This window comes from Magallana gigas, chromosome 10 (genome assembly GCF_963853765.1).
Source record: "Magallana gigas chromosome 10, xbMagGiga1.1, whole genome shotgun sequence".
Lineage (NCBI taxonomy): Eukaryota > Metazoa > Mollusca > Bivalvia > Ostreida > Ostreidae > Magallana > Magallana gigas.
In genome coordinates, this window is record NC_088862.1 from 5450377 (window position 1) to 5465236 (window position 14860).

At 31.0% G+C, this 14860-nt stretch overlaps 1 protein-coding gene across 1 annotated transcript; it reads left to right on the plus strand.

The window, feature by feature from the left end:
- The first annotated feature begins 569 nt into the window (after positions 1–569).
- LOC117684098 (uncharacterized) lies at positions 570–4038 on the plus strand. The gene is made up of 4 exons (XM_066073764.1): positions 570–685; positions 1042–1165; positions 1959–2111; positions 3289–4038. Exons 1-4 carry the CDS (start codon positions 598–600, stop codon positions 3332–3334), a joined length of 411 nt encoding a protein of 136 aa, XP_065929836.1. The 5' UTR covers positions 570–597; the 3' UTR covers positions 3335–4038.
- Positions 4039–14860: the final 10822 nt, after the last annotated feature.

Consider the following 14860-nt stretch of genomic DNA (forward strand, 5'->3'; position numbering starts at 1 on the left):
GAGTTGCGCTAGAAAGATGATTAAAATGTTCTAAAGATGACTGGAATGAAATGATTTCTTTTTGAAAATAAGAAACATGGTCTTTTGTTTGTTTTTAATCGGCATGATATCATACACGTAATTTCTTTATAAAATATTAACAAAAACATTGTAATAGTTATGATTTAAAAGAAAATATCGGCCACTATTGTATGTAAAAATAAAATAAAAAAAGCAATCTTTAGTACTCTTTTCAGAAACTGTGGGAAATATTATTTTGCATTTTAGCAAATGATGGTAAACATTTTTTTCAAGAAATTTGATTCGTCGCAAAAAATGTCATTCTAAATGGCACGAATTTTAAAATTAAACTGAAATCCTGTATACCGAAGTTTGTCCTTGATACTTGATCTGTGTTTCAAATTATTTTTGTGTTTCTGGTCTTAAATATTTCTTGACATGTATATTGTATGTTAGACAAACTCTTATGAAGAAATCAAATTTTATGAACGGCATATATAATTGTTATGTTATTATTGTGTTCAATGACAAGATTGAACTAAATTAACCAGATTAGAAATAATAAAATATTGCGAGCCTGAATTGACCAAACATTTGATGGACTACGAACCAAAACTGGAAAAGAAAACTCAATGTCACTGCCCCGACACTATTAAAACAGAAGGAATATGCAACATTACAAAAGGTATAAAATATTTTCATTTTACTTGAATATCGTTTTGACTTTTTTTGACTAATATTAGTAAAACAATATTGACATTGATATATGGTATTGACGCCATATACGACGCTACTCGCAGTGACGTAATATATAACGATACTCTCTGTGCCGTTTATAAGCTACAGAGCCAGAATATTCTCGATCTCTGAATTGGCAGGTATAAACATATATAAGCTTCGATGTATCTTTTACACTGTTGGTCCATCCCATCTTCGCTAGCCAAGGGTTTTCGGTCCATTTTGCTCCCGGATCGAAAACCCTTGGCTAGCGAAGATGGGTTAATCCTGGCCAATCATTAATGCTTATTGTCTTTCATTCAGATATCACAGGACCTGAAGACAGAAGGTCTTACTTAGCGTTGTACATCACCGCAGCTGTTTCTGTGTTTCTTATCGTGTTCATACCTGGCTCCGCCTATTTCTATGTAAAGCGATCAAAACAGAGGTAAATGTAAAAATTATCTTTAAGACTCTCTGTACACTACGCCCTGATATGAGAATAGTTTTGGGATGTAAGTGTGATCTGCTGTTTAATATACAATAAAGAAAGTGTTAATTTATAATTTGATATGACTTAATCAAAGTATTCTAAACATAGGATAAGACCAAATTAGACTATATGGAAACTTGATTTGAAAGCATTTTCTCAACATAATTAAGTAAATATTTTCCTTAATATATTCTCTGGGTTTAAATGGCACGCACACTGCGTTGACCTAAATTAAGTAAGCATTATTCATTTATACGTTATAATTTTCTCAAAACTAAAGCAATTAAATGTTATTAGCTAATAGAGGGTTCATAAGCAGAAAAATATGCAAAAAGAGATTATTTTCTTCAAATCAGTATCGTAGACAATAAATTACTGAGTTTAACAGGGGGTATGGGATTGAATATGCTTATGTATTATGATTGATGTTGAATTTCCCTGGGAAAATATAATAAGAAATGGAAAAATGTTAAAAGGTTGAGAAGGATACTATTCTAAAACCTAAGCTTGTCTATATACTCTTCATGTGTAAAACTTTGCTGAACTCCTTGACGCAAAATAATTGAATTCCATAAAAGAAATGCAAATTTTCATAACATGATCTTTTTTATTTTATTTTCTGATATATTAATTTAGTTGACAATTTTAAGTTTTATGATAGTCGTTTATTCAATCTTTATAATATTTACTTGATCCTTGGGTTACTTGAGAAGCCCTGATACATAAACTTCAGTGTACTCTTTTACAGAGGAGAAGCCAAGTTTCCAGATCTTCTAGGTTCATCTTCGAAGGTCTGGCCTTTACACTCACCACATGATTGGCCTAATGAAATGAACAATTCTAATAATTTGGAAAAGCCAACGACAGTGAAATATGCCATCAGGCCAGCAAATGATAACAGGTTCGTTTTTAAAATTTCTCCTGTGTTTTTATTCTAATAAGAGTAGATTGGTGAATATTCTTAAAACTTAGTGGCTTTGAAATCAAAGTTTTTTAAGAAGTTGCCGCTTTAAGACTAACATTACATTTATTCCAATAAAACATTTTGGCTTAAGTTTTAAAGATAATTGCAACAGAAATTATGTTAAGGATTAACAGAATCAATCACAGACAACCAATCTGCTCAGGTCTGAGTTGAAAGAATAATTTTGGCAACTGTAAATTATTCTTTTATTGATCATTGACTTAACACTTCAAATATATCTGAATATTTGCTGAGTTAATCTTGCAATATGCACTATTATTATGATAAAGATTGTGTGATCTGGTTTTTAAAAAATGTTGATTCAAATTAACAGTTCATTTAAATAGGTCGTTAATGTCTCATAATTATTTATCTTATACTTTTTTTAATTTTCGAAATACTTGCTTTTTAATCGACGGACATTAAATATGTACTTTAAAAATATAATATTCTTTAAAAATAGTAGATCAGTAGATCATTTGATATCAATAAATATGTTTTATAAAATCAGTACAGAAAGATTTGAGACAGAACTTTTTCTGTCAACGTATACCATTACGTTATCATTTTAAGGTAAGGAAATGCAACATATATTCCAAAATGGAATTAACATATATGTAAAAAAGGATTTTGGTGAGTATGTAAATGTTTTAATATAATATATATATATTAAAACATTTATATATTATCTGTTAACGTTGTTTAATATACTTTTATTCATCGCATATTTCTTGTAAGTAATAAAATGTGTTCCTAAGTTAACCGAAGAACAGTAAATTACAATGCATAGTTATGTCTTTTATATACTGATTTACATTTTTAAAAATGCCCTGACCCTGCCCTGTTTCGGTTTGTGGATAAAAACATTTTATGTTGCAATTAGTTTAACGTTTGAGAACAAATTGACAAAACTAATAATGCTGTAATATTGTAAAACCCCTTTCAATACATATACTTATATTTTCCTGATTTTTACCTATGTTATCCATATATGTCATCTATATACAGTTTGACTTTAAAGGCATAACAACACTTTGGACTATCTTAATTGAGCTACAGGTCAACATAATGCCGTCGTTTTGTAGTTTATTAATCACATCAACTATTTTTGCAGGGTTGTAAACTTAGATGGAGTAGAAACCGGCAAAACCGACGTCTAATTGTTTTTTTCCTTAACACGCAACTGGTTTTATAAGTGTTAATTGTGTAAGAGTAATCTCATGCTTATGATATTATCATGTATTGTATTTTGTCATTGAAGAATTTTATTTTGTCTTATATATTAAATGACATATCAAACCAAATTTTACATTGTTTCATGAATTGACATGTAAATAATTTCAAAGAATTGATTTGGTTTCTTTTAAATCTCACGAGTTGCGCTAGAAAGATGATTAAACTGTTATAAAGATGACTGGAATGAAATGATTTCTTTTTGAAAATAAGAAACATGGTATTTTGTTTGTTTTTAATCTGCATGATATCATACACGTAATTTCTTTATAAAATATTGACAAAAACAATGCAATAGTTATGATTTTTAAAAAAAGAATTGGCCACTATTGTGTAAAAAAAATAAATAAAAAATGCAATCTTTAGTACTCTTTTCAGAAACTTTGGGAAATATTATTTTGCATTTTAACAAATGATGGTAAACAATTTTTTCAAGAAATTTGATTCGTCGCAAAAAATGTCATTCTAAATGGCACGAATTTTAAAATTAAACTGAAATCCTGTATACCAAAGTTTGTCCTTGATACTTGATCTGTCTTTCAAATTGTTTTTGTGTTTCTGGTCTTTAATATTTCTTGACATGTATATTGTATGTTAGACAAACTCTTATGAAGAAATCAACTTTTATGAACGGCATATATAATTGTTATGTTATTATTGTGTTCAATGACAAGATTGAACTAAATTAACCAGATTAGAAATAAAAAAAATAACGTTCACTTCTTCTTATTTTCATTTTTTTGTCATTAACATACTAGTAGTCTTTTTTTGACAGTTTCATTTTAGGATAACAACTTAAGAAACTTCAGAAAACTTGAGAAAAAAAAACTAAAAAAAAAGAAAAAAAGAAAAAGAAACAACGGACTGCATGAAATAACCATGATGCTGCCAGACTCAAATTCCTATAAAAAAATCTTGTTGCTTTTCTTTATCTAACATACTGATGTACTTTTACAATTATACGTTTAGGTTACTTTTACTTGCATCTACGATCAATCAAATTCATTTATTATATTATTATTATATATTATATTAATCGTAAAGAAATCTCTAGAGGGGATGAGAAGATTAAAGAGAACAAAAGACCTCAGAGATCCCTTTTTTAAGGAGCTTCTCATTAGAGTCTGTAGCGCCCATTATTAGGTTTGTTTTTTCGGAATGCGAAACATTTTTGTTTAAGTTTTTTTCCCTTGGCCTTTTATGGCATATTTGGGTAGGGTAACTAAGGTCTGTGCCAAGATATTTATGCAGCACATTTGGACGATTTTTAAAAAAAATACACATGTGAAAGAAGTGCAATTAATATAGTTGAAGGGATAATTTCCAAGACACTTTCATTGACACGTTATCATCTTTCACTCGGAAAAATTCACAGGAACGAAAACATTCCTTACGGAGATTTATAATGGGGAATATATACATGCTTTCTCCATTCGGAATACACTCGGAATACATTGCACATTTTTTCAACGTTATCATTCGGGCTTGCTGCTATATAAAATCCCCGTAGACATAACATTTTTAGCATTGTATTGAAACCTGATAAGCTAACAGGGGCGTTACGACTGAAAAATCTTGGACATTTTTCATACTTTGAATGAACATCGTTTGAACCCTGAGGTATTTATAAATATTAAGTAATTAAGCAAAATGTGAATCCAGGATATCTTGGGACAAAGTATAGTGTATACTTCAGAGAAATGCACTCGTGTCCCATTATCAATACAGGATATAGCATTTTGCACGGCCAAAACTGTACCCTGCGTTTCCATTCATGTATAATTCTAAAAAAAACCTTCAAAAAGGAAAAGGAACCCATATTTTATAACCATCTACATGTATTCATCAAAGAAATATATACTGCCTAGTTTTGAATTTTAAAAAATCATAGCAGTGAGACCATGCATCGAGAGTTCATTATTCGTGCATTACGATACACTTCTGCTCACTACATCTCAGTTCAATGCACAGTCTTGAAAAATATTTTTCTGACAATAAATCACAAAATATTCGCTTACAAATTGCATTATTTTTCGAATTGATGGTGCAATGTGTCATGCCATTAAGGGAGTATCGCATGACAACAACCAATATCTAGGGCGATAGACATCAAGCGCATTGCTTAAGTATATTAGAATAGATATGATGTAAGAGTTGTTAATGATTTAATTTTTTGTTGTTATTTATTAATTCTTTAGAGCGTTTTGTGTGGATTCTGAGATCTTCTATTCTTAACTGGGCATGTAGATGGGCAGCTGCAAATTTGACTACAAACTTAGGTTTGGTCAATTTAGGCGTTTAGGTAACGGTGATTGGCCAGTGGGGAATGAAATGGGGGATCTTCAATTGTTTACTGTACAAGTGGATGGTCAGCTGCAAATTTGACTATAAACTAACGTTTAGATAATTTAGGCATTCATGTAACTTGGATTTTCAACGAGGAATATGAGCATATGGCGGCCGGCTCGCTTAGGCTGCCCTAGGAGCCATACAAGCTTGCTACGGAATGCACCGGAGGCTTGTGTGAGGAATCTGTATGGTAAAACAGTAACCTCGTACCCCGTATCTTATAACGGGTTATTTCATTGTGCCTTAATCGTTATATGGGCTTACCTTTTCGGTATAACAGGTAGTAGCCTCGCTAAGGAAGCCACTAGGAGCCAATAACACTGACCCGCTAAGGGATACCCTAAGAGTTGACTAGCACATACTTGAACGCCTTGCTGTGGATTACCCCAGAGGGCACGGTGCTATAATGCCCGTTACCATATTAGGTGTGTGGCAGGCAATGATTGCTAAATGCTTGTCTGACATTTGTTATTGAAACAATTATTAAAGCTGAGGTCTATATCATTAAAAATAAATAGTTTGTTATTTTTTCAGATAATATTCCATAAAATACATTCTTTTAATCTGTTTGAAGACGTGGAATACAAAACTTTTTGTCTACAAGATTCCATCGTCGAATACGTAAAAGACGCGATCACCCTTATATATAAGGATAAGACGTGACACCCGTGGGTATCCAACGATGACAGGATTCCTTCTTTATAATATGTTTATAGACTATTTGTATGGCACTTTGTTGATAGTTATATGCATAAGACATAAGCAAAGACTTCCAAACGGGATAAGAGGATAACGATGTTAAAGAGTTGTCATTTTAAAAATTAAAGTACCGAAGAACTGACGGGAGTTGATTTTATCGATGTTTATTTATTTTAAAATCAATGATATGTTATTTTGCATGACAAGTACAGGTAGTTTCTAATCTGTATTTGACTTACGTTCATTTTGATAATATGAATTTTTGGGCTTTTTCGACACAAGAATCATGTTGAGTAATATTTAAAGATATAATAAATTTAATCAAACTATGTATCAGTGATAGAAATATTTCTGAAAAATTTATGGATCCAAGCAATATTGAGCTCTCGTCTCGTTCAACCAAACGCTCGGCTGTCGCTGTTAATCCTCGACAAGCAAGAGAGACTCTCTGCTTGTCGGAGATTTACGGAGACAACCGAGCGTCGAGTTGAACGAGACTATATTGAACTCTGGCGTAAGAATACATACAACTACAAAAAATATCTAAATTGTTCGTACCATTTAAAATTTGACTTTTTTCAAGGTATTTATAAATATATTTCCTTGAAAAACAATGCTTTAGCATACATTATTTCGAATTTATCAATTATTCTCAAGAACTAATTCTTGTCAGCGGCGATGATTTGTGCTTTGGTCAAAACACTGTTTCACTTTCGGTTTGTCAGAGTAACTGCATAGGAGAGTTGATTTAAATCAGCTCCCAATGAATGATGCAGTACGAATGAAAAACAGTTAATGAAACAAACCAGGATTAATGAAAGAACTAAAAAGTGTTTTGAACCATTTTTTATATTTTACAAAAATGTGCAAAAAGCTTCATACTTTTTTTTGTTTATACAATTTTTGAATTGAGGCGCTTGTGTTGTTTTTTTGAGTAGCTCTTCAAGACAGGACTGGTTGTGCATAAATTAATAACGGTTATAAAACCAAGTTTTCAAAACTCTTTTGTTGGTTTTTGGTGTTTGCAGAGGAGTAATAAACATTGTAAATCACATTATAAAAAGATTGAACAAACACTGCCAACTGAATGACAAGGGGTTATTATGTAATTCTTAACTTTTAAAACGTAGTTTATTGGTTCTAGCCTTGTTTATTGGCCTCTCACTAGTTTGAAAATGTGTCACGAACTGAAGATCAAAGAGGTTAAGATCATGTCTGCGAGAAAACCATACAAATATGAAAAAAAAAGCTGTGGTAGCAAGTCGAAAGAATGAACAGAATTTTGTCATAGTTTTATATGATGTTTGTGTTAGCACAGGATATTTCTATTTATTTTATCAGCCGATATTGCATACTTGTTATAATAGAGAGGTTTAGCAGACCAACGGGTAAGCGTACTTGTACGTGAAGATTACAAGTAAGAACTTTGCGTAGCAACTCACATTACTTTTCTCGTTTAGCAGTTGTAACGTGTATGTGTAACTGTTTTAATGTAAGTCTACATAATCTACATAATACTAAGTGAGAACTCAGTCACAGTCGAAAAATAAGAATTCTGCATGTGTTAATTTTATTATACATTATTGTCACATATATTATATGTATTTTTATTTATCACAGAGAAATAAAATAACAGAGTTATTGCATGTATTGGAGGAAAAGATACTTGTATTAAAACTCAGCCAACAGGGAAAGATAAGCTATACGTTTGATATAACGGATACTTTGCAAGTTACACGTATGTTTATTCGGGTACATACGTGTAGAAATTCGTCAATACACAAAATAAAGACGTTTGCTAAACCTTTCTATTGCCGCTAAAATACAGGAAATTCAAGGAAAAAATTGTTAAATTCAATAATTTATCATAAAATTTATAAGCAACATTTAAAGAAAAGAATACAATGTTCTTAAAAAGGAAGTTCAAACCTTTTAGTATTGCATATTTTTTTTCATATTTCTATTTACACCATGATGACCCAAGGGTGCAAATGTTGGCAGGCTACCAAAAAATGATAATTATTCATTTTGTCAACTTTTGAGGAAGAATTTCTCAGAAAATGGTGCATTTTTTCTGTTGTGTTAAGGAAGGAGTCTTCTGTTATCAAACATACTTCTTATAATAATAAATTCATAAATTCATGAAATGTTGACAAATTCAAATGGATCAGATCACCAAATGATTATCTCATTTCAATCAAATTTGACTTTTTTGTTTTCGCATAAAGGTCAGATCAAGGCCACTACCTTTTTCCTTAACGATAAAAAAAAGTTTAGCTCTTTGTAGTTCCGTAGACATTTGTTTAAGATTTGAAGATTCTATTCTTCAATGAAATGATAGAATATCAGAATGTCTATCAGCTTATCCTACTAAATTGGAATAAATATTTATATTAATATTGATATTGCTTAGCCCGTATTTCCTCTAATTTTCTTAAATTTTGAAGAAATTTCGATTATTTTTTTATGCTTTGAATAATAAAATATTTCTGATTTTTATGTATTATGGAGATTTTATAAAAAGATATATTTACATTCTACTGTGTTTTCCCATTAAATTCCGTGATGTTTAAACGCCTCTAAATGCAACAAGTAGTCAAAGGTCAAATTGACGAGTTTTATTATGACGTCACAAACGTTGAACGCTGTAAACTGCAACGTCACAAGCGAAAATCAAGGTTCACGCTTGTGGCTGTTACTGTGGCTCTTCCATTAATATTAACTTACCCTTAGGATAAGATAGGAATTTTAAGGTATGAATCACATTTGCAGACAAGGCAAGAAGTTTTAAAAAATGTAAATATAAGCATTAAATCATGATTTTTTGAAGTATACACTCTCATAACTGCAGCGGTGTGTGCATAAAAATTTTCATAACGCGCTAACGCGCGTTACTCAACTTGTATGCACACAACGCTGCAGTTATGAGAGTGTATACTTCAAAAAATCATGATTCAATGCTATAATAAATTGACAGAAAAGCTAATATATCGATCATTTAATAAGAGAGAAAAACTTACTTTAGTGTTTTTTTTTTTCTAAAAAAATTAAATGTATAGAATAGGAGCTTTAAAAAGTTTATAAAAATGTTTGATAGGCAAATCATATTTTAAAAGCATATTCTGAAACTATTATATTATTAGTTCACATCAGTAAAAAAAATCCCACATTAATTTTATTTTTTTTAAGATCAATTCTATGTAAGAATCAAAGATTTATAAAAGGGTCTGGCCACGCATAGTCACCAATTGTCCTTATATTTTAAATATGGACACACCTAGGTGTAAAACGTAAAAAACCACTAAAAGTTGGTTGCTAGGAGTAACCGTTGCCATAGTAATCGAGGCTATAGATGGAAAAATAGCAAAACTTACCTACTTTGAAGCCATATTAGAAGGTTTTGCCCACTAATGTAAACTATCAAAGACACAAAACAGCCTTTCTCCTACTTTCAATTATTTAATTATATCATAAAATTGATGGAGAAACCAATACATTTAAAATGTTACCATGGAAACCGTTACGAATTTTTTAAATCAGTTTTCTGCTGTTTTTTAATGAGACGAAATGGTAAACTGCTCAATTTTTACATTCATATCATTGTCCATGCTTTATATATTTTATTACGAAAATTGAGATCCGTTGCTATGGCAACAAGGCCAACAAATAGGAAAAACTGAGAAATTGAAGATTTTTTTTATATGCTTTAATTCCCGATTTTAGAATTTTTTTGCAATTGTTTTAGTTGGAATTTGTAAAAATATATCTAAACTTTCATTATATACCACAAAAAGCTTTGTTATGCAACAGAGAAGTGTTGTTGCTATGGAAAGTTAAGTTGTGTAAAAAATCACACAAAAATACTTACTTTTCGAAAATCCATAGCAACGGCAATTATTTTTATAAAATATCAGATTTTTTCCAATGTCGTTAAAGTTAAGGACTTACTTTTTCTCACCATTTGATTTTATATATTTATTCATTATAAGTGAATAATATCCATTCAAAGATGCCTAAAAATATAATAATTTTTCTTTTTTTTCAGCTTGTTACCATAGCAACAGTTCTCATTTTTATATCTAAATTTTTAATTGCACAATCATAATAGTGCTTACCAAAAAATCCGAGATTTGCACTTTTTATTCAAATTAAATGAAGAAAACAGATTTTAAAATTTCTGTTTGGTAACCATGAAAAGGCTCTAAATATATGCGTTTCTCCACGATTTTTTATCTTTCTTTTAAAGATTGACAACTTTTTTTATTAATATATTCTACCCTGGAAACCCTAAAGTCTGCACATTACTCACAATATGTTCTAAAATGAGTATTAAAATGCCATTTTTACATCTTTACCCTCGGTTACCATGGCAACAGGACCACATAGCAACAAACAAATGGTGTTAGGCTTTTTTACTCACCAAAGTCTATCAAATTGTCAAGTATGAAGAGAATCCGTGACTATGCGTGGCCACCGAATTTTGATTCTTACATAGAATTGATCTTAAAATGCTAAAACAGACTCATTAATCTGAAGCAATTCTGAAATGCAAAACATGTGATATTTTCCTACGCCAATATTACGCCAAAAATATTGTCCTTGTTAAATTCTAAACATTGATTACTTTTTCTATTCCAAGTTGTATGATAGTAGAAATGAAAGAAAAATATACAATTTTAATTTCCTTTTATCTTGATTTAATGAACAATTAATCAAATTTACGTTTGACAAGTCGAAAACCAGATAAGACTCCTTCTTTAGTAAGAAACTGTCTTCTGTTTTGTTACTAATAGATAAAATCCACATATGGATATTTGATGCGTTTTTTAAATTTTATTTCACAAGCGATTTTAATCCACTTAAGCCAATATATGTAAATAAAAGTGGGATAACCTTTATTTTGCTTTTCATTAAAAACTTAGTTTTTATCAGTGTTTTTCCTAGAAATCTTATTCATTACATTTGCATTACTACAGTTAAGATTGTCTCCCCTGAACCTTTGCACTAAAAAGGTTCACCTTGTAAAAAAAATTCGTCTAACAAAAAAAGTCTAGGGTAGAAAATTAGTCATTACATGTATTTCTATCTCTTCAATTTTGAGTCTTTTGTAACTAAATAAAAGATATTATTAGGAGATTGAAAGAAAGAGAGACATTTAACAATAAGACACCTATAAAGCTATTAACTAATCATGTAATTTCTTTTACATTAGTACAAAGCATAATGTTACAGTTTTTAAATATTTTTTTCCGAATTTTTATATGTTTTAAGTATAATTTAAAATATATTTAAGAGTACATGTATCAATTCTTGCGTTGTTTAAAATTTGGTATTTGTATTCCTTGCTTGCCTTCTAATTTTGCAGGCTTGATATCGGTTGCATCCACATCCCTCAAACAATAAAAGTTCATTGACGTATACTGTCGGACAATGTTTTTTTTTCGAGATCTTCCTTACTCTTTAATCATTCAAGGTGATAAACAATCATTGGCAAGGGGTTTCACACCACTGCCGCATTAAAAGTAAATCATCGTCTGTTGAATGCAATGAATTTACAAATATATCTTTAATCATTTTTTCCCATGGAGTTGAGTTTTTTTGTAGGGGGGGGGGGGGGGGGGCTATGAAATTGAATCCTACCTTCTGAAGCAAAAGATAACTAGATCGAGTGTCAATAGAATGAAAAAATCAATATATGTATCAATATGTTTATTCTAGTACTCTTTCTTTTCAATCAATATTAGTATTTTAAAGGAGTGCAATCTTTGTTTATTCATTAAATTTAAAGTTTCCACCCCCGTACTAAAGTAATAAGGTTGTCAGTTGAAAATCAACTATTAATGTGAAATAATAAGCACAGAGAGAGAGAGAGAGAGAGAGAGAGAGAGAGAGAGAGAGAGAGAGAGAGAGAGAGAGAGAGAGAGAGAGAGAGAGAGAGAGAGAGAGAGAGAGAGAGAGACAGAGAGAGAGAGAGACAGAGAGAGAGAAAGAGAGAGATTTTACTAAACTATAGGCAAAATTACACACTAGAAAAACCCGGCTTTTAGTACTTTGAATTTTGCAGTATTGTCGTCCCTGTGATTATTTATTAGTGCATTTATGGGTACTCTGCTTGTCTTTATGTGTAGCATTGTCCAGAAATGGGGCGTGTTAGCTTGCTTACTTGTTCTTTCATTAATTGTGAGATAAATAAGATTTTTCAAACATAGATAAGTTTATTCCACTTCAGCTTATATTTAAATTCCTCTTTTTCCATGTTTTCTCGTGATTAAATGGCATTGATTATACAAAAACAAACCTTGAAATGTGTTGAAGCACCCATACAATTCAGTCAAATATTGTATGACTTGCTAATATATACAGCTTACTCCACTTATATTGAACTCGCTTATTTTGAAATTCCGCTTATTTTGAAATAGAAATAAATCCCCAGTTTTTGCCTCTCATATTCTTTGCATTGATTTCACGGATATAATGAAATCGGTTATATTGAAATATCGCTTATATTGAAGCCACTGATCGGTCCACAAAGGTGATAATTAGTTGTTTTTATAACGGTTATATTGAAGTACTCCCTGGCGGCTGCCGTCACGGTTGGTGACAGTAATTATGCCAGACTGACCGGTTGATATACAAAGGTGTGAATTGATAAGTTCTCTTCAGGTGTGTTTTATACTTCTATTAAAAAGTAAAATTTATTCACTGTTTAATTTTTTGTTTTTACGAATACGGTTGTATTGAGGCTAGACGTAACATGGCAACCCCACTGAAAAGAAATACCTTATCTCCGGACGCTAAATACAAACTAGTTATGGCTATTGATGAAAGGACAAAGCCTAAATTCAAAATAGCTAAGGATTTTGAGATTATCGCGGGTACACTTACGATGATATACAAGCAGCGTTCACCAATATTTGAAGCGTCTGGTGATTTTTCTCTAACGTTTTTCTAAATCGTAAAAGAATGCGATCCGAGATTATGATTAGGTTAAGGTAGTAACAAAATGAAACTTACAAAACTTTCGGTTATAATTTTGATCAAACTTTCATGGACTAATGTTCCATGTAGTCCGTTTATTGTAATAGATAAATGATGACCAAATAATTTGTTCGGGTTTGGTTTTCTATGCTTACATCGGGATTGAACTTTCAAAAATGGCGGCTTCACGTCAGTCAATTTCGCTTATATTGAAATACGGATATAATGAAATAATTTGCATGGTCCCCTGAATTTCAATATATCCGGAGTAGGCTGTATGTCGTTTTTTTCAATAAGATACATGTTTCAATGTAAATATAGTGCTACACTACAGTTTCTGGAGAGTTTTAAAAGTAAAAAAAAATGTCCAACTTTAAGACAACACATTTGCAATATAATTGACAGTCCAAAGACAGATTTTAAATATCTTGTATAGATGAATGTTCTTTTATAACTTAAAACAGATTGGTAAGTTTAATGTGCCACTTTCTGACTTTAAAAGTATTTAAAAAATGAATATTTTCACAATTTTTCAAAAAGTTAGAAACATGCCAGATTCATGACTTATCTGCACTTAACAGAAAGAATATCTGGTAAGTCTCACAAAATGACTTACATTAGTGGATCATGTTTAAATTTAACTCAGAATTTTTAACAATGATTATGCACAATTATATTCTTAAAAGAGACAAAATGCTATAGCAACAGAGCTGCAGAGCAATGTTTAGACTGACCACATAAAAAATGGCAAATTAATTGATACAGATGTACTCTGTTACACACAGAACGTTTTTGTTACATCAGATGCGGTCTGGTTTTTAATTGGTGACTTAAGTTTCCAACTTCAGCTTTCGCCATTGTGAACTTTTATTTCTTATTTTGATTTAGGTTATTGATATGAACAGTCGTGGAAAACCGTCTGTGAGCATTAGACCTCAAAGCAGTTCGTCTGCTACGACTCATAGTCACGAGGGTGACACATGTGAGCCGTTATTGGCCGAGAACTTTTCATTGAAAAAAACCCACTGGGGCGGAAAGAGTTTCTGTGTTATGCACAGATTCAGATGCGCAGAATGTCCAAAATGGCAGCGCCCATGTTGATTAACGATCAGATTCAACAGCTATTGAAACAAAATGAGTTATTGATCAAACAACAATCTAAGATAATGTCATCTTTTATGAATCATAGTTTTAAAGCAACCTCCGATCAGTCAGACTTGATAGATGACATGGGTGACACTGATACTACCCATGGCTTCTTTTCGAAATTTGCCAAAAAATTCCCGTCTTATATTAACTTGTAGATCTAAATGAGCTTATTGTAATTCGCATTTCATCAAGCAAATAATATGTAATAATATTGTAATTTGCATTTAATTAAGCAAATAATATGCGGTGAAATATATCTGAATGTAAATGTAATGGCA

Coding starts and splice junctions, on each gene's coding strand:
- LOC117684098 (XM_066073764.1), top strand. CDS start 598: ATGGACTACGAACCAAAACTGGAAAAGAAAACTCAATGTCACTGCCCC. Junction 1,166..1,958: donor GTAAAGCGATCAAAACAGAG/GTAAATGTAAAA, acceptor ACTCTTTTACAG/AGGAGAAGCCAAGTTTCCAG. Junction 2,112..3,288: donor AGGCCAGCAAATGATAACAG/GTTCGTTTTTAA, acceptor CTATTTTTGCAG/GGTTGTAAACTTAGATGGAG.